Source organism: Hemitrygon akajei, chromosome 7 (genome assembly GCF_048418815.1).
Source record: "Hemitrygon akajei chromosome 7, sHemAka1.3, whole genome shotgun sequence".
Classification (NCBI taxonomy): domain Eukaryota; kingdom Metazoa; phylum Chordata; class Chondrichthyes; order Myliobatiformes; family Dasyatidae; genus Hemitrygon; species Hemitrygon akajei.
Genome location: NC_133130.1, coordinates 79,608,116 through 79,627,718, shown reverse-complemented (window position 1 = coordinate 79,627,718; position 19,603 = coordinate 79,608,116). Strand labels below are relative to the sequence as shown.

The 19,603-nt window shown below is 41.9% G+C and overlaps 1 protein-coding gene across 3 annotated transcripts in view; it reads left to right on the top strand.

Moving 5' to 3' along the window:
* Positions 1-14,327, top strand: part of LOC140730599 (BTB/POZ domain-containing protein 3) — an 80,302-nt gene extending 65,975 nt beyond the window's left edge. For all 3 annotated transcript variants that reach the window (XM_073051276.1, XM_073051275.1, XM_073051274.1), the window contains one exon: positions 6,767-14,327. In XM_073051276.1, coding sequence (XP_072907377.1) covers positions 6,767-7,799 — 1,033 coding nt within the window. In that variant the 3' untranslated portion in view covers positions 7,800-14,327. The remainder of the gene's footprint in view (positions 1-6,766) is intronic.
* The last annotated feature ends 5,276 nt before the right edge of the window (positions 14,328-19,603 follow it).

Sequence of the window (19,603 nt, the reverse complement as noted above, 5' to 3'; positions counted from 1 at the left end):
CTTTTGTAAGTGGTTCAAAGACCTGGAAGGACAGATTCATTATTTTGACCAGAGATACACACAGAATGTGAAGAAACACTTGTATGCAGAGCAAGGCTGTAATGATGGTAGAACGAGAATCAATCTGATCCTTCAAAGGTAAATTGAAGAGGCAATTCAAAGACAATAATTTTGTAGGGGGAAAGTGAAAGAACAGGCAATCATACTTGTGGGAGTTCTCTGTTAGGAATTACCATGTATCTGATGTGCCAAGTATCCTCTTTCAATTCCATAATTTTTCAACGATTCTAATGACTAAATCACTAAATGAGACAACAAAAGTGCAATTTTAAGTCAAAACAGTAGACCTTTTATTCTTGCTTCATTGCTCCCTCATCTCTCTTTCCCACTCATTCTGTTTACTTGACTTTAATGTTAATGTTTTATCTGCCTGGGTTAAGTCTGTCTACATTATGTTCTGTTTTTATGTTCTAAGTTCTTTATTTGATACAGTTCTGTCTCTGTTCAGGCAGTCCCCGGGTTACGTACGAGTTCTGTTCCTGAGTCTGTCTTTAAGTCGGATTTGTATGGAAGTCGGAACAAGTACATCCGGTATTATTTACCGTCAGTTAGTCAACCGTTTGTCTTAGTATATAGTATATATTTTACCTTTCTATGCGTATAAAACACTTAAGAAACGTATGTTTTCCAATAATTAAACCACTGCGTTGCTTAGTAATAATTGTAGCTTTCATCGGGGCAGCACCTTTCAAATGCTCTATTATTCTCACTTTATCCGTTATCCTTTAAAATTTTTCTGATCGTTGACCGACTGTAGCCTAACGCTTTTCCAGGGAATGGCATTTCACCTCTTTCCAAACGCTTTATTATTTCCACTTTATTTTCAATCGCGATCGCTTCCCGTCAATGGAACAGAAACACTGCCAGCGGCGGCTCCTGAGGTCCGCTGGGTCCTAAGGACCACCGCATTGAGACAGGCTAAATGGGACAAGTGGGGGCTGTGCTGGGTTTGGGTATTTGATCCTCCACAATATTCCGCGTGGGAATTTAAACTGGAGGTGGCAGTGTTTTTTATTACAAGGTCGAGTTGCGAGCTTGACATCAACCCAGCACGGATGGTACAGAGTCACTAGATCAACATCAACCTAGCACGGGAACGGTCTATCACTGGATCGAACTCGGGGAACTCCATTCTCCAGCCCGGCGCTGATCTCACTGTGCCACCAGAACCGGGGGGGGAGGGGCGGTGGGCAGGGTCAGGGTGAATCTTACTAAGAAGAATTTAAGCCAAATACAAAGTTAAACACTCAACACAGTGTCAACGGCAATGACTTAAAATGGCGGACAGCGCCACAATCCAACTTAAATTGGCGGACGGCATTCTCCTTCCTCAGTTCGTAAGTACGAGTTGTCCGTAAGTCGGACGTTCGTAACTCGGGGACTACCCGTATTAATTTATGAAACAGCTGTCACATTAAACAGCTTCACCCCTAAATGCCCTTAAGAGTGTTTTGGCTGTTCCAGTAAGATGGCAGCGCACTCGGACGCAGCAGTCTTTCTGGGTCCAAACACAAAGGGGTAATTGTTCATCCTTTATGTCATTTCTGTGACCGCAAGACATTGCTGGATACTAAGAACACTGAGGACTGTGAGTCTACCCCACTAGTTGAGTTGCTCAACAGCAGTGGAGCTGGATTTGATGTGCACTGTGTTGCAGCCCGCTCAGCTCCAAGATAGTGACAGAGGCGGTGCGTGATCGAGCATATGATTGTCTTGGATGTTTTTACTGTGATTACGAGAGGCTGTTAGACATCGGCATTGTAGGATATTGTGAGTCCAATTCACTGGTTGATTGGCGAGACCAGTGGCCGGGGAACTGCAAGGCCTTGATGTTGTGTGGACAAGGCCCTTATGCCTCAGGGTCGCCTGTTGCGGCCGCCTGGGAAGGAGATGCCAGAGCTGGCTGTGTGCCACTGGATTCTGTGCTGCCCCTCCCATCGGTGCTGCTCTCCAGTGCATTGTTCTGCAGCTGCACTTGCGCAAGATGAGCACTGCTGAGTGCTTGTTCTTGTAGAAACATGGCTCCAGGGCATCTTCCATGCACCATCATTCCACAGGCCATGACACTCAGGAACTTGGGCTATATTATTATTATTATTTGCTTTGCTTTGTAACTATGTTTTTCTACTATCATAATTATATGTGCTGTTTGCAGTGTTTTCGGTGTGTTTATTGGTACTGTTTTTTTGCTCCTTGGCCTCAGAGGAATGCTGTTTCATTTGGCTGTATTCTTGTATGTGGTTGAATGACCACAATTAAATTTGAACATGAACTTGAACTTGGCTTGCTGGCCCCTTCTGTGGAGAGTTAAATGCCAACCACATTGCTGAAGGTATGAAGCTGTACTTATTCGTACAAACTAGTATCTGTCTAGGGACAGCATTGAACCAGATGGGTTTTAATAACAATCTGGTATTTCCATGTTTGCCCTAATGGATAATAGCCTTTCATTCCAAGTTTATTTAATCAACTGAATGCATTAAACTTAGTGGGATTTGACTGATTATTAGTCCAGCCACAGAATCACTGCAGTAGTGCACTCAGTTGGTCACCATACTAATAATTTCCACTCTGCCCGCATTCTGCATTTTGGAGTTGGGACTTATAAACATACCAGGTTTAATTTGGGCAGAAATGAGAATGGAAAAGTTTAATTTTTCTTCATCCAAAGTCAAAAGAGTAAAGAGCAAGAATGATAATGGTTAATATATAAAAACATGGCATGTATAGGGTGGGAAACAAGAGAGTTTCTGCAGATTATGGAAATCCAAGCATCTTCCCCCACCAGGAAGGCCTCAAAGCTCTCAGTTTCTCTTTGGACACCAGACCCAACCAGTTCCCCTCCACCTGGCGGAATGTTTCTCCTTTGGCTCCTCCCACTTGCTTCAAACAAAGAGTGTAGCCATGGGCACTCACATAGTTCCCAGCTATTTCTGCATTTTTGGTGGCTACTTGGAACAGTCTATGTTCCAAGCCTACACTAGCCACTCCACTACTTCTACTATGTGACATTGGTGCTGCTTCCTGCACCCATGCTTAGCTCGTCAACTTAATCAATTTCACCTCCAACTTCCACCCTACCCTCAAATTTACTTGGTCCTTTGGGAGACGGCTTTGCCAAACACCTGCACTCCATCCGACAGAAAAAGCAGAATCTATCAGTGGCCACCCATTCTAATTCCACTTCACAGTCCCATTCCCCAATCTCAGTCCATGGCTTCTTCTACTGTTGTGAGAGGGCCACACTCAGGTTGGAGGAGCAACACCTTATATTCCAACTAGGTGGCCTCCAACTTGACGACATGAACATCAATTTCTCGAACTTCCTGTAATGCCTCCCCTCGCCATTCCCCATTCCCATTTCCCTCTCTCACCTTATCTCCTTACCTGCCCATCACCTCCCTCTGGTGCTCCACCCCCTTTTTTTCCTTCATGGCCTTCTGTCTTCTATCAGATCCCCCTTCTCCAGCCCTGTATCTCTTTCAGCAAACAACTTCCCAGCTTTTCACTTCACCCCTCCTGGTTTCACCTTTCACCTTGTGCTTCTTCCTCTTCTCCCCACCTTCTAACTCTGACTGCTCATCTTGTTTCCTCCAGTCCTGCTGAAGGGTCTCGCCCCGAATTGTCGACTGTGCTCTTTTCCATAGGTGCTGCCTGTTCTGCTGATTTCCTCCAGCATCTTGTGTGTGATGCATAGAATGGGCTGTGCCAGATAACTATCCACAGCAGATGGGCAGGGACATGGCAATTATCGAAGTTCCAGCGCAGGTCTCATAACTATTACCTCAAGTTGTCAGTTCGGTCTGATCTGCAGCTTATCACTTTAAATATTTACTAAGAACTTCCCTTAAATTAGTGCAGCAGAAAACCAGAATTGTTTCAGAGGTTTTGATTGCTGGGAATCAATGGAGCACCATTTAGTATAAGGTGTAGCAAAGAAGGTAAGCAGATTGAAGTGTGGATCTGCCATGACCTAGTGGATTGATGGAGTGTTCTCCTTGGAAAATGAAGCTGGGAAAGTCACTGATGTGTCCTTGGGGGGAGTACTTTGGAACCATAATTCTATTAGTTTCAAGATAAATGGAAAAAGATGTGGCTACAAATTGAAGCCCTCGATTGAGGTAAAGCTAATTTTAACAGCATTAGACAGGATCTCGCAAATGTTGGTTGGGGGAGGCTGTTAAAGGAATGTCTGGCAAGGCTTTTAAAATGAGATAGGACAAGAGCAGGACCAGCATTCTCCTGTTACAACGGGAGATTAGAGAACCCTGGTTGACAAGGAATACTGAGGCTATGATCAGGAGAAAGAAGGAGGTTTATATTAGGTTTAGGAGGCTGGGATCAAATGGGTCCCTCAAAGTGTATAATGGATGTAGGAAATATACCGTAGATTCCGGACTACAGAGCGCACCTGATTAAAAGCCGCAGGCTCTAATTTTAGAAATAAAATCAATTTTTTAATTGTAAAGGCCGCACCGGATTTTAGGCCGCACCGCTACTTTTAAATATACATACGTATCGGTAACACAAATTACGTTGCATATACTTTTTTACTGAACAGCACGAACAACATTCCAATATCTCCTAGCGACTGGTAAAAATATATATACTGCAGCCTACCAGGAAAAGTTATTGATCGACTTTAACTTAAAAGCAGCGTTTTCGCTCGGGTCTAATCGGGTCTGACGCGCTTGCGCAACGCGATCGGGTCTAATCGGGTCTGACGCGCTTGCGTAACGCGATCGGGTCCAATCGGGTCTGACCCGCTTGCGTACGCGATCGGGTCTGACACGCTTGCGTAACGCGATCGGGTCTGACGCGCTTGCGTAACGCGATCGGGTCTAATCGGGTCTGACGCGCTTGCGTAACGCGATCGGGTCTGACGCGCTTGCGTAACGCGATCGGGTCTGACGCGCTCGGGTCTTGCTTTTCTTCGAGTATTTTCCATGTTGATGAGGGTGAGTACAAATGACTGATTTACAATAATTTAATTGTGAAAGTGCGCTTGATTTATCGTACAATTTCATTGGACCTCTGTGAACTACTCATCAATTTTATTGGTCTACTGTTACGAGGCAAAATGTTTACGAGGCGGCATGAAAAAAAACCATGTATTAGCCGCTCTGGATTATAGGCCGCAGAGTTCAAAGCTGTTCAAAATGTGGGAAAAAAGTAGCGGCTTATAATCCGGAATCTACGGTAGATGAAGGAAATTTGGAGGGCAAGAAGGGTGTCAGGAAAGGAGAATCATAGAAAAGCCTACAACATAGTGGACAGTGAAGAGGATTGTCTAAGGACACCGCATGATCTGAATCAACTCAGTAAGTAGGCAAGGGAATGGCTGATGGAATTTATTTCAGGTGAAGTGCAAAATAGTGCATTTTGGGAGGTTAACAAGGCCAGGGCATATACAGCAAAGGGCAGGACGTGAAGAATCTTTGAACACTGAGGCCTTGGGGTGCAAGTGCATAGTTCCCTGAAAGTGACAACACAGGTAGACAAAGTGGTGAAGCAACCGTTGGGTATGCTTCCCTTCTAATGGCTGAAGCATTGAGTACAGGAATTGGCAAGTCATGTTTCTGTTGTACAAATCGTCAATTAGACCTATACTATTGTGTGCTGCTCTATCTCACCACATTGAGAACTAACTAAGCTAGGTGCAGAATAGATTCATTCACAGGTATGTTTTCTGCATGGGAGGGCTTGAATTGTAAATAGAGATTGAACAGACTGGGATTTTTTTTCTTGTTCAGAGGAGGCTTTGGGTTGATTTTAGAGAGGATTATAAGATTATGAGAATTACATAGGGTTGATAGTCTTCCCAGGGTAGGGAAGCCTAAAACTGGAGACCATGAGTTTAAGGTGAGAGGGGAAAGATATAAAGGGTATCTGAGGAGCATGTTTTTATTACCACGCTGAGAGCAGTGGGCATGTGGAATCAGCTGCAGAGAGGTTAAAGGCCTGGATGGTCTGCACATGGAGATGATGTTTCCAGTTGTGGGAGAGTCTAAAGACCAGAGAGCACAGCATCAGAATAGAAGGACACACCTTGAGGAGAAATTTATTTTGCCAGACGATGGTGAATCTGCAGAATTCATTGCCATAAACCGCTGTGGATGTGGGTTATATCTAAAGTGGAAGTTGATAGTTTCTTGATGTCAAAGTTTACGGGGAGAGAGTAGGAGAAAGGAGTTGAGAGGCAATAATAGATCAGGCATGAGTGAAGGGCAGGGCAGGCTCAACGGGCTGAAAGACCTAATGCTACTCCTGTGTTTTATGGTTTATGGTCTTATAGAGACTGGTACCGTTACAACACTTATAAGACATTTGGGCAGATGCATGGATAGGAAAGGTTCGGAGGGATAGGGGCCAAATGCAGGCAATAGGCATCTTGTCAGCATGGATAAATTGGGCCAATAGGCCTGTTTCTCTGCTGTATATCGGTAGTTATCTTTGATAAACTGTAAGGCCAACTTCTGTTAAGAAGTTGCTAGGATGAGAGGGTCGAGGAAATAAACGTATTTCCATCTTTAAAGGAGATTTGATCAGATCCCCTTACCCCGTATTATAGTATCTGAACCAGATCTATTATGCTGGGATAAACCAGTTCATAGTAGGTGTCCACCTTGGGATAGCACAGGTAGTGAAGCGTATAGATTGCATTCTTTCTCCCATGGTTAAGTCACCTCTTGTTCTATTTTTGCAGGTACATCTACTGTGATGAAATCGAGCTAGCTGCAGATACAGTCCTGGCCACTCTCTATGCGGCCAAGAAGTACATTGTCCCTCACCTAGCTCGAGCTTGTGTTAACTTCCTGGAGACCAGCCTGAGTGCCAAGAATGCCTGCGTGCTGCTGTCCCAGAGCTGCCTGTTCGAGGAGCCCGATCTGACCCAGCGCTGCTGGGAGGTCATTGATGCCCAGGCTGAGTTGGCTTTGAAGTCTGAGGGTTTCTGTGACATTGACTACCAGACGTTGCAGAGCATCCTGAACAGGGAGACTCTCAACACTAAGGAAATCACCCTGTTTGAGGCGGTGCTGAACTGGGCGGAGGTGGAATGCCACCGGCAGGAGTTGACCACCAGCATTGAGAACAAGCGCAAGGTCCTGGGCAAGGCGCTGTACCTGGTCCGCATCCCGGCCATGACACTGGACGACTTTGCCAATGGGGCGGCCCAATCCGGGGTGCTGACGCTCAATGAGACCAACGACATCTTCCTGTGGTACACGGCAGCCAAGAAGCCGGAGCTGGAGTTCGTGTGCCGGCCTCGTAAGGGCCTGGCGCCCCAGCGCTGCCACCGCTTCCAGTCTTGTGCCTACCGCAGCAACCAATGGCGCTACCGGGGCCGCTGTGACAGCATCCAGTTCGCTGTGGACAGGAGGGTCTTCATCGCTGGCTTCGGCCTGTACGGCTCCAGCTGCGGCTCAGCCGAGTACAGCGCCAGTATTGAGCTGAAACGACAGGGCCTCATCCTGGGCCAGAACTTCAGCAAGTTCTACTCGGATGGTTCCAGCAACACCTTCCCCGTGTGGTTTGAACACCCAGTGCAGGTGGAGCCAGACATTTTCTACACAGCCAGCGTGGTGTTGGACGGCAACGAGCTGAGCTACTTTGGGCAGGAGGGGATGACTGAGGTGCAGTGCGGAAAGGTCACCTTCCAGTTCCAGTGTTCATCAGACAGCACCAACGGCACAGGCGTCCAAGGTGGACAACTCCCAGAGCTAATATTCTATGGCTAAACGGCAACAGTGACTCACTGGAAAGCCTTCCAATTCGCACTTCGGTCTGCCTAGTGTGACCTGTACACATTATGGAGCTAATTGTTAACTCAAACACTTGCAGCTGAGCGGAAGTCATGCCATGCTGCCTCTATAAGTGCTTTCCAGTCCAGTCCCAGTCTCAAGCTTTCGGTCCAAAGTTTGCAAATTGCAGCACGTCAAGTGTGCATCCAAGTACTTTTTCTAAGCTAGCAGCTCCGAGGGTTTTTTGCCTCAGAGTGTTCACAGGGAAGGAGAGCAGTCAGGGGACTATCTCCCATTCCCAATAATTGTAAAGCACATTCAGAAAGCATGCATATATATAGAATATGCCTCTGTTAAATGTGCCAATCCATAAGTGGTCAAATTTAAATTTATGCACATGACTTTCCTGCCTATTTTACAGGCAATGAATTCCAATTTTCATCACATTTGAATGAGAAAAATTCTCCTAAGCACGCCTTTTAATACACTTTCCAATCCCCTTTAATCAATGCCCCCGATAAAAGAACTCTTAAACACTTAAAGATAATTTAATATGCCCCTATTTTAATCTCTTCTCATCCTTTTTGTTTCAGTTTTTCTAAATATCTAAAATCTAGCAAGTATTACAAATTGATGGTCTCTTGATCAACAGCTTCAGCTACATCCATATGCTGTTCTAAAATCAACGCTAGCTGTTTCCCTTTTCTACGCAAATAATGGTTTATTTAAGGAAAGATGTACTGTCAAACTGTTCAAGTTGATCCCTGAGCTAGGGGTGCTAATTTATGAGCAGCTTGAGCCTGTATTCATTGGAGTTTAAAAGAAGCAGTGGTGATCTTTCTGAAACCTGTAGGAACCTGGGGTGTGGTGGAGGAAGGTGTGGCGCTGACAGAGAGATGGGGTGTAGGCAGGGTAAACAGTGGACCTTTCCCCTTCCTGCATAATCTAGATTTATGAAGCATACTTTTAGAACAGGGTGTCTCCTAATTTAACAGGCAGGGAGAAAGAATATCTTTGAAGTTTTTTGAAACGCTTGCTCCAGAATTCTGTGCAGGCTGAGACATAAAATCTGTCTGAGGCTGAGTTAGGTTGATGTTGGTTTTTAGGGAGTTGACTGTTGTGGAACTGGATAAGAAAGTGGAACTGAGACCAAGATCAGATCAGCCATGATCTCAATGAATAGTGGAACAATCTTGAAGGAAATGTGGTTAATTCTGTTCCTTTTATGTCCATGTATTTAATACTGTTTGGTTAGCCTACGTGTAAAAATTATATTCACCTATTCACCAGCAAAGGTGAAAGGTCTAGGATATTCATCTTGTAATGGATTACAATAGCTATCAGGATACTGTTGCAGAATGGACTGAATGGTCCAGCTTTCCTTACCTCCATCCTCTGCAAAGCAGCAAAGTAAGAACAGCTACAAATTTCTCCACCTTACTTTGTTCCCACTTGTCATAATGTGTAGAAGTACCTTTTAATGGAGAACAAATCTGACTTTGTTGCTGCCAAGGTAATGCAACAGGAGCACAAGTAGCGTGATTGAAACAGATAAACAGAATCTTAATATGTGCATGTCAGCTGAAAGAGTGGATGTAAGGACGCTCAAGTCTTCCAAAGAAAGTTGAAGGGGTATAATCCTTCATTTTTTTTTACTGCTCAGGATAGGAAATGAATCCGAAATTGTGGGTTGAAGTCACACTACAAAAACTTGAGCACAAAATCAGCCTGTCTCTCTATTCTAAGAAGGGAGTGTTGATCTGCCAGAGGGACAGTCTTTTGCATGAGACGTTAAATGGAGGCTCTGTCTGATCTCTCAGGTAGATGTACTGAATCATAAACAGAAGAATGTCTGCAGGTGCTGGAAATCCAAAGCAACACATGCAAAAGGCTGGAGCAACTCAGCAGGTCAGGCAGCATCAATGGAAATGAATAAACAGTTGACGTTTCAGGTCAAGACTCAGAATAAGGGTTTCTTTCCATTGATGCTGCCTGACCTGCTGAGTTCCTCCAGCATTTTGTGTGTGCTGTTTCAGATGTATAAGACACCCTGATGCTATTTGGTAAAGAAGCAGAATGTTCCCCCTGGGATCCTGTCTTAAGTCAATCAGCATTGATAAAATGGGAAATTTCTAAACATTGTTATAACAGTTTTTGCAAATCCTACTTTAGCAAAATTGGGTGGTGCATTTCCTGTATTAGAAGAGTAATTAGAGAGGATGTAGGGTGATGTGGAAATCCCTTTCTTCTTCCTCCATCTAATAATAGCTGCTTACCCATCTCAGTTAGAGTAGCTAGGTTCTGCTAGAATCACTGAATCCTATAATTTTGGGCAGCCTTCCAGACACTTGCTAGCAGTGATAGTGGGAGATCAGAATGCATATTCTTTGCTTCTGTCTCACCTCTCCCCTTGACAATCTAATGTAGAAACAAAGGGGCAGTATCTATTCTGATATGAGATCATGGACTTGAAGCATAACCCTTGCTTCTCTCTTCATAGACGCTACCTAGCCTGCCGAGTCTCTCCAGCATTTACATTTGTGTTATACCAGTATCTACCTCTAGTTCACTTGAGTTGGTCTGTAGACCAATATGACCATTTTTTTCTATGCATATAATGTGTTAAGGAGAACAAAAAAAACTGAAAATCAAATTTGCAAGAAAATGTTTTGAATTACAGTAAATGCATTTCATCTCCAGAACAATTTAGCTGATCAGAATGTGCTGGCCATTGTCTTATTAAATTGTGTGGGAGGATGAAAAGGCTGCAGAAATCAATTGTAGGTTGATGTAATAAAGAATACTGTAATCATCTTCCAAGAGTTCCTCATACAAAGCAAATGAACCTTGTAAACAGAGATTAGTTTGGCTACACTTTTTACAGACCTTTCAAGGTTTCTGGAGTTTTTTTTTCCTTTTCGTTCACTAGCACTGGCAATACATTTTTGATCATATAGCAAGATACAAGAAAAAAAGAAATGGTAATATTAATTGAATTAAGCGAAACTTACTGAAACATTGACATGAAGCTTGTATGGGCTGACAGTTGGGAAAGGCTATGCCTCCAATCACCAGTTCACCTAATATTAGTTCACGGGTGATCTAGTTGAACTTTTTCAGATGTTTAGAGGAATTGATAGTAGACAGAGAGATACCATATGCTTCTCATTGGAGAAGTCCAGAATAATTGATTAGAACCTTATATTTGAATTGTGTCATTCGATGTGTAAGGGTGTCAAGAAGCACTTCCTCACACTAAGAATGGTGGGAACCTGGAAGCGTCCTGCTTCAGAGCTGCAACCCCACCACCACCTAGCTCCAACATTCTACCACCACCTACCACAACAACCCTGCTGTCTCTACCAAAAACAAAATTTCAACTCAGGAGATCATTGAAAAAAATCAAAATAGAAACCTCTTGGCTTTTGTTTACCTAGGGATTAAGGGTTAATTAACCAAAGTCGTTGGAGAGCCAGTGTCCAGAAAATCTATGATCTAGTAGAATGATGGAACAGACCCAAGGAGATAGATCAGCTCATCCCCTTCCTGCCATCTGAACAGCAAACTACCCCATCATTCGCCTAGATAATATTCACATTTTTGAATTGCATACTCAAAATAAAAATATATTAAATCAAAGGGGAATATTTGAAATTGCCATCTGTGCAAAGACTTAAGGAAAGATGTAGAAGTCTAAGAAAGACCATATTGTTATCAGGGCAGAGGAGTCAGTTATATCCTGTATTTGTTGGATCAGAGCCCATACTTAATCTCATCTGAATCAAGTGACCTATTTCTAAGCACAAATCGTCAAACATGTTCAGTTGTTTAGAGAGATTGGGACGGGGAAGGTTGAGAAATAAAAAAGATTTTTCAAATTGACCACATTTGAAAGTAATTGATTATAGACCAGCAAAGTTATTGGCCAAAGAGCTTGACAGTAAATTTGAGGAAATGTTTCCACACACAGAGTAGATGGAATCTGGAGTGATTTGCTTGAAAAGATGATAAATGGAAGCTAATTTGATAAATAATTTTGAAAACAATTAAGGAATTGAGGATGAAGAATTTATCAACTATGAACAAAAAATGAGGGTGAGGAACTAAGCACATCTTTTTCAAAAGGGCCTACATTGACCTGATGGGCCAAATGGTCTGTTTTGTGTTCTAGATTCCTATCATTTTCCAATCAGCTTTTGGGGAAAGTTTTAGCATGGTATTCAAGGCCAGCATTCATGGTATTGGGCAGCTTTTCAAGGCCAGCTTTTGTTTTGAAGTCTGGAAGGGGAATTATGGTGGCAGTAATTAATGAGAACCGACAGTAACTACTGATTTAGCTCATCTATACCAGATTAAAAATAGCAGCTTCAAAGTCTAATGGACATAATGTGGTTAGCTGACAGAAGCCATGAAATCAGGACAGATACCCTTGAAGTTATTTGTTAGACACATTACGAACCTGCATCAAAAACGTGCCATGCCACTTGGGACAGCTATCTCTTTTAATCGGCTTCATAAAACTTATAACACAAAGAAATGGATGTCACTTCTTTCAGTTATTTATCTAAATCTTATTATGGGAATCAATCATAGAACTAATGAATGACAGAGAATGGAAGTAGGAGGCCATTCAGCCCAATATACCTGTGCCAGCTCTTTAAAGGAAATAGCTAAAAGTCCTTCTCAGTTTTAGGTTTATTTTCCATCCTCAAATGATGTATTTCTTTAGGAAGTTACTACTTATTCTGAAAATTAGCATGCAGCTGCACCTGGTAATGAGGAGTGAAATGTGAGTCTTTATTGCAAAGAAAATGGAATGCCAATATAGGAAAGAACAGTACAGAGACCTGGTTAGGCCACACCAGGAGTACTACAAGTAATTTTGGTATGTTTATATAAGGAGGGTTCTATTTGCCTTTAAAGTAACACAGGGAATGTTTACTAGGTTGATTCCTGTGAGGAAGCAGGTAAAGATTAATCAAATATAATTTGAGTTTATAAGATTGAAAGGTAGTCTTTATTGAAACCTGTGTTTTTTGGGGATCTTGACAGGAAGAATTTTTCCCTGGTGGGGAAGTCCAGAACTAGAGGGCATAATCTCAGGATGACGGTTGGTTACTTAAGGCTGAATTGAGGAGGCATTTCTGAAGATATAAAGATTAGCTTTATTTGTCACACGTGCATCAAAGTGAACAGTGAAATGCTTCATTTATGTCAATGGCCAACACAGTTCAAATACCTGTTGAGGGCAGCCCACAGTTGTCGCCATGCTTCTGGCACCAACATAGCATGCCCACAAATTACTAACCCTTACCCGTATGTCTTTGGAATGTAGGATGAAACTGGGGCACCCATGGCCACGGGGAGAATGTACAAGCTCCTTATAGACAACGGCAGGAATTGAACTCTATTCGCTAATCACAGGCACTGTAATAGTGTTACTCTTAACCACTACATCACCGTGCTGAGTGATGTAAATCCTTAGAATTACCCTCTCTCGAGAGCTCTAAATGCTGAGACAGGTTTTCAGAATACTGTGGGAACTGAGGAATATGGGGTAAGGCAAGAATGTGGAATTGAGCCCAAAGGTCAAATCTGCCATGATTTTAAGTGGCAGAGCAGGCTCAAGGCATATGACCTACTCATGTACTTACATGTTATACTGCTGCATTCATCCCCATTCTGATCAGGATATGTTGTGTCACCTCATCTTTTAAATAGGATCTTGCCCATTTCTAGGAATAATAACACATTACCACATTTTTAAAAATCTTGGCTTTCCTAATAGTTCTCCCAGTTTTGTTTTTTTAAAGTTAATGGCTAAATGATACCATGTTTCAATTTATAAGACCAAATGGTGTTGTAATACAGATAAGCCACCAAAGTTAAAACTACTCCCTTTATAATAGTTGCTTTGAAGCTTTGCAAGTAAATGATACAAACTGCTTGTGGGAGTGTATCACAAATTTGCTGATTATTGCAGCTCTGCATTTTAGTTTGATTTGCAAACCATAACAGTTATATTTCATACTTGAACAAGCATTTGGCTAGACCAATGCTGTTTCAATAGAAGAATTAAAGTGTCTATGGACCTACTAACTGAAGTGAAATGTGATTTCTTTTTTTCTAAAAAAAAAAGGCAATTTGATAAAGAAGAATGTTATTGTGGTATGTAGTTTATTTCACAGCTTTTTAAAAAAAAAGAAACATTCATTTGTTACTGCATTGTATATTGCTCCTGTGAAAATGGTGAAGTAACAAATTTTATTTGTGCATCAGTCTGGCACTGTATGTTTCAGTGAAATCTATACATATCTATAACTAAAACCGTTTCCCAAAGTACATATTTGACACTGATTATATAGTTTCTTAACTTGTGGTTGGCAACTGAAGTCTTTGTGAAGATGATAAAGTACCTCAAGCTTGAAATTGTTGTACCTTCACATGCTGTAATGAAGCAGTCTGAATGTTGTTAGACAGATGAATGTGTAGGATTTATTAAAACTTCAAAGGGAAATAAAGAAAGCTGGTTCTTTGTTGTCTGCTAGATACATCTAAAATACTGCACTTTTACTTGGTTCATCCTTTTCTTGCTACCTGGAAGCCAAAATCCATGACCTTTTCCTTTGCTTGGTGTTCATATGAAAGAATTTCTAACAGTGCAGTTTTACCAAGGAACGTTTCCCTTTTATTGATATTTATTTGCCGGAATCTAACTCTTATACAAAAAACTTGAGTCATATTCATGAATGGTGAAACATGTCCATTCGTGGCATGCTCCTAGCCTTGTAATTTTTTTTGGAAGAGAAAATGTGAGAAGACTGTGGAGGACATACTTGGTCCTGTTCTAATGCACCAGTAATGTTAGCATTGGCATGTGTACAGTCCTTCTCCAGGGAGACTTCAGACATACTATCTAGTTTGAAGTCACCACAGGGAATTATGTCAATAATTCCATCAGAACATATGAATCTTTAGCTTCCTCTAAATCATTTTTGTAGAACTCTTTCCAGTAGTAACGGATGCTGTATTGTGTTGACTTTTACTGGAAAATCATAAGTTGGATAGCATGAACATTACCCCTAAAATAGAGAGGAACACATCAATGCTGCAACTGTTATTGTGACCATTTCAGGTAAAATTCTGATGAAATTTGGCTTTAATTTCTCATGGCAAGTTTCCAACAGACTACACTGAACCATTAACTCATCACAAACCCAACTATCAGTGTTAGCATTTAACTATTTATAACTGAGAATGTTCTTTTACAGAAATGTGTCAAAAAAAAACTTTTAAAGAACTGTGAAGAATCCTTAAGCATCATAGTTGAAGCAGCAACATAAACCCAGGTCCTCAAACTCAATGTACTGCCCTAAATTCGGATATTAAATAACCTACAATATACAACAACAAAAAATACTCATGCCGGGGAGAATTTCATGAAACCATTAAGTAGTTCTTCAACTTGAGATGCTGAAAATCGGAAGTAACAAAAGCAAACTGCTTAAGGAACTCGGAAGATCAGGCAACATCTATGTGGAGGAATGAGCAGACTCAGCTGGAGACATCAATTGTTTATTCTTCTCCATAGATGTTGCCTGACATGCCAACTTCCAACAGCATTTTGTGAAATTGTTCTTAAACCCGGCTAGCTTACTGATGTTTTATAGGGAAGGAAACGTTCCTAGCCTGGATTTCTGTGACTCCAAACCTAAGATATGATTGTTTGGTAACTTTTCTCTGAAAGGCCAACAGAATTATTAGTTACAGTAAACTGTCCTCTTTATCACAAAGGCAATTTGAGCATGTGGCTCATCATTACTTTCTCTGGAGCATTAAGGGCTGCCCTTGCTCACAAATTCACAAGGACCTCAGGAGAATTAATAAAAGAAGCATGGGAGATCCTAATAAGACAGACTTACGGAACAAAATACAAAAAACACAGAATGTGGTCTTGTCCATTTCATTCAGTCCAAGATGTTTGATTGGAGGTGGAGGGGGTGTACAGGTGCCTATTACTGATCTCAGATTGGAAACAAAAGCTATGGGAGAAATGACATCCGATCTGCTTCACTGGCAAGCAGGAAATTCCTGAAAACCAGCACCGTATGTACAGTGAATAGAGGACTCAATACCCGACAAAGGACTCCTCGAGGAATGAGTGTGGCAGGTGTTCTTTCAAGATCCTTCCTGCTCCATTATCCATAATAGGTACCACTGCACCATGAAGACACCAATACTAGAGTTTCCCAGCTCCTCGCCATTATGAAGTCTTGGTTTATTGATCTACAACAGAGAGCAGAAGGAGGCAATTTGTCCCATCGTGTCATCACAGGTTTTCTACCAAAACAACTCATTAAATCCGCTGCCAAGCACATCTGCCTTCCCAACCACAGCTCTGTTGAAGGGCAGGGATTGGGATGGCAGATGAGAGTGGAACTAATGAGTTCATAGCTTTGCAAATATTTCTTTGCCATAAGTTTACTCAATCCTCTCTCAAATGCTAAAACCAAGCCTGTCTCTCCACAATTTCAGCAGGCAGGTATTCCAAACACGTACTGCATAAATAAGTTGTTCCTCATGTCACACTTCATTTTCTTTCTCTTTATTTTTACGCCCGTGACTTTTGGTCCTTGAACATTGCATTCAAAGGAAGAGCATGCTGTTACCCACTCTGTTCTACAGTCAGCGGTCACTATTCGCTACCCACTGTACCTAATAAAGCGGCCACTGAGGGTATGTTTGGGGTCTTCAGCTGCTGTAGCCCATCAAAGTGCGACATGTTTTAAGTTCAAAGATAATCTCTGCACGCCACTTTAGTGACGTGTGATTATCTGAGTTACTGTCACTTTCCTCTCAGCTTGAACCAGTTTGGCCATTCTCTGACCTCTCTCGTTAATGAGATGTTTTCTCCCACAGAACTGCCGCTCACTGGATGTTTTGTTTCTTGTACCATTCTCTGTAAGCTCTAGAGAGACAGTTGTGTCTGAAAATTCCAGGAGATCAGCAGATTCTCAGATACTCAAATCACCCTATCTGGTACCAAAAATCATTACACAGTCAAATTCACTTAGATCACATTTCTTCCCCATTCTGATGTTTGGTCAGAACAACCAAATCTCTTGACCATGTCTGCATGCTTTTATGCATTGAGCTGCTGCCACATGATTGGCTCATTAGATATTTGCATTAACAAATAGGTTACAGGTGTAGATAATAAAGTGGCCACTGAGTGTATCCATTTCTTTAAAATTACCACCCCCCCCCCCCACCTCCACTCCACCTCAAAATAACAGGTCCACCCTCTCTAATTTATCATGGTAACTTAACTCACTTGGCTTAGGAACCATTCTTGTATATCTTTTCTGGACACTTGCCAATACCTTTCTATAATGTGCTGATCAGAACTGAACAAAATACTTCATTTGAAGCTGGACAAGTGTTGTAAAAGTTCAGAATGGCTTCCCTGTTTTTATACTCAACACCTCCACTAATAAAGCATAGAATTATGTTAGCTTTATTAACTACTCAACATGTTTTGCCACTTTCAATGATTTATGCTTAGGTCTCTCTGCCCCTGCACGTCTGCCAGACTTAGTCCATTCATCTGTCTGAATCTTTGACTTGATGTCAGTCAGTCCTGACTGGCAAAGTGTTTGAATTTTCCATGAATTTACAACGAGGTCTATTATTCTGTTTCACCATGCCACTAGAGATCAGTTTTGTCCTGAGCATTGGTCTTGAGGAACTCGGCTGATCAGAATCCACTTAAGTGTAACAATCTGATTCCATGGTATAAATCAACTAATTGACAGCCGTTATATCAATTCTGTGATGCAGTTCAGTATTCTATTTTGTCTTTCATAGAATACTACCCGTATCTGGAAGAGTGACATGAAAACATTTGGCCCAAAATGTGCCAATCTTGATGCCATTTTATACTAAATACCCTGTGTATCATACATATCCATGCCCCTCATTTTCAGGTATCAATCTAAAAACACCAGACTTTCTGATTCCATCAGACTCTTGCTGAAAAAACCTAACCCCTTGTGCCACCTTTAAACACACACCCCTCTTCTGGTGTTTGACATTTCTGCCCTGGGGAAAACATTCTGACTGTCTAGCTACTTATAGCTAAAAACTTCAATCAGGTCGTCCCTCAACGCTGATGGTCTAGAGAGAACAACTAAGTTTGCCCAACCTTACCTTAAAGCTCGTACCCTCTAATCCTGGTAGCATTTTGGTAAACCTCTTCTGCACCCTCTCTATAGTCTCCATATCCTTCCCTTATGGGAAATCAGAACTGCATTCAATACTCCAAGTGCGTTCTGACAAAAATTTTATACAGCTGTAGCGTGAGCTCCTTACTTTTATACTCAATACCCCTGCCGATGGCAAGCACACCATACACTTTCTTTACCACCTCATCCACTTACATAGCCACTTTCACTGAACTATGGACCTGAACTCAAGATTCTTTTCTGCAACAATGCTGTTCAGGTCTCTGCCATTAATTGTGTACTTTCTCCTTTCATTTGACTTCCCAAAGAGCAACAGCTCACATTTGCCTAAATTAAACTCCATCTACCACTTCTCTTTCTATGTCTGTAACTGATCTATATCCTGTTGTATTCTTTGAGAGCTGTTGACACTGTCCAATAATTTTAACGTCATCTGCAAACTTGGTAATACACCTAGCTACGTTTTCATCCAAATTATGTGAACAACAGAAGGTCCCAGCACCAATATCTGCAGAATACCACTGGCCATGGATCTCCAGCCTGAGTAACTGCCTTCCATCCCTATTCCTCGTCTTCTATGGACAAGCCAGTTCTGATTCAAACCATGCAATTCTCCTTGATGCCAGACACTGTTATTGTCTGAGGCAGCCTACTTAACAAATGCAGCATTAAAATCCATGCAGATAGCATCCACTGCCTCCCCCTCATCAAGCTCCTCTGTCGCCTCAGAAAACTCAGTCAAGCTTATAAGCCATGACGTGCCCTTCACAAAGCCATGCTGGCTGTCCCTAAGTAGTCTCTGCTTTTCCAAATTTGCATGAATCCTTGGGGACTTATCCAGCTGATGCTTTTCAGAAGACACAGCATAAACTTCTCCTTAATCTCAAAGTGTACCAACACAAGAGCATGCCCACCTCCACCTTCTCTATCCTCCAAGTCCTTCTCCCCAGTAAATACCAAGACAAAGTACTCATTCAGTACCTCAGCTACTTGCTCTGACTCCAAACACAAATCCCCTCCTTTATCCTTGAGTGGACCTACCATCTCCTTAGTGATTCATTTTTTTCTTAATGCAATGGATTCCAGTCAAATTGGGACCACTACATTTTGGCCCAATTAAGCAGCCGTCCCAGTTAGTCAAAGTTTCATGGAAATAGTCAAGAATGTATAAAAAAAGACAAACTACTATTTAACTGAGTAAGAAACTACGTATTTAAATGAAAAACAGAACTAATTAGAACACTACCAATACGACTACAGTACTATAAAACTGTCTATTTGTAATTGGTGGAGGAATTCATCCAGTGTATGCTGCCGTATTCTTTTGATTGACTGTAAATGAACAAAATCAGCCAGAGACCTAAAGCAAATAGTAGACTGCCTTCATACAATGTTTTCCATGTTTGAATCCTCCAAATCTTCATTTTCATTGTAACATTCAAGATGATAAACAATACCTTAAAATTCCTCATAGTTCCTAACTTGATGAAGTAGTGAAATCATTCCATTTTAACTCCCGGCTGTTTCTGGCATCTCCAATCCTGAATGCTTGAAACC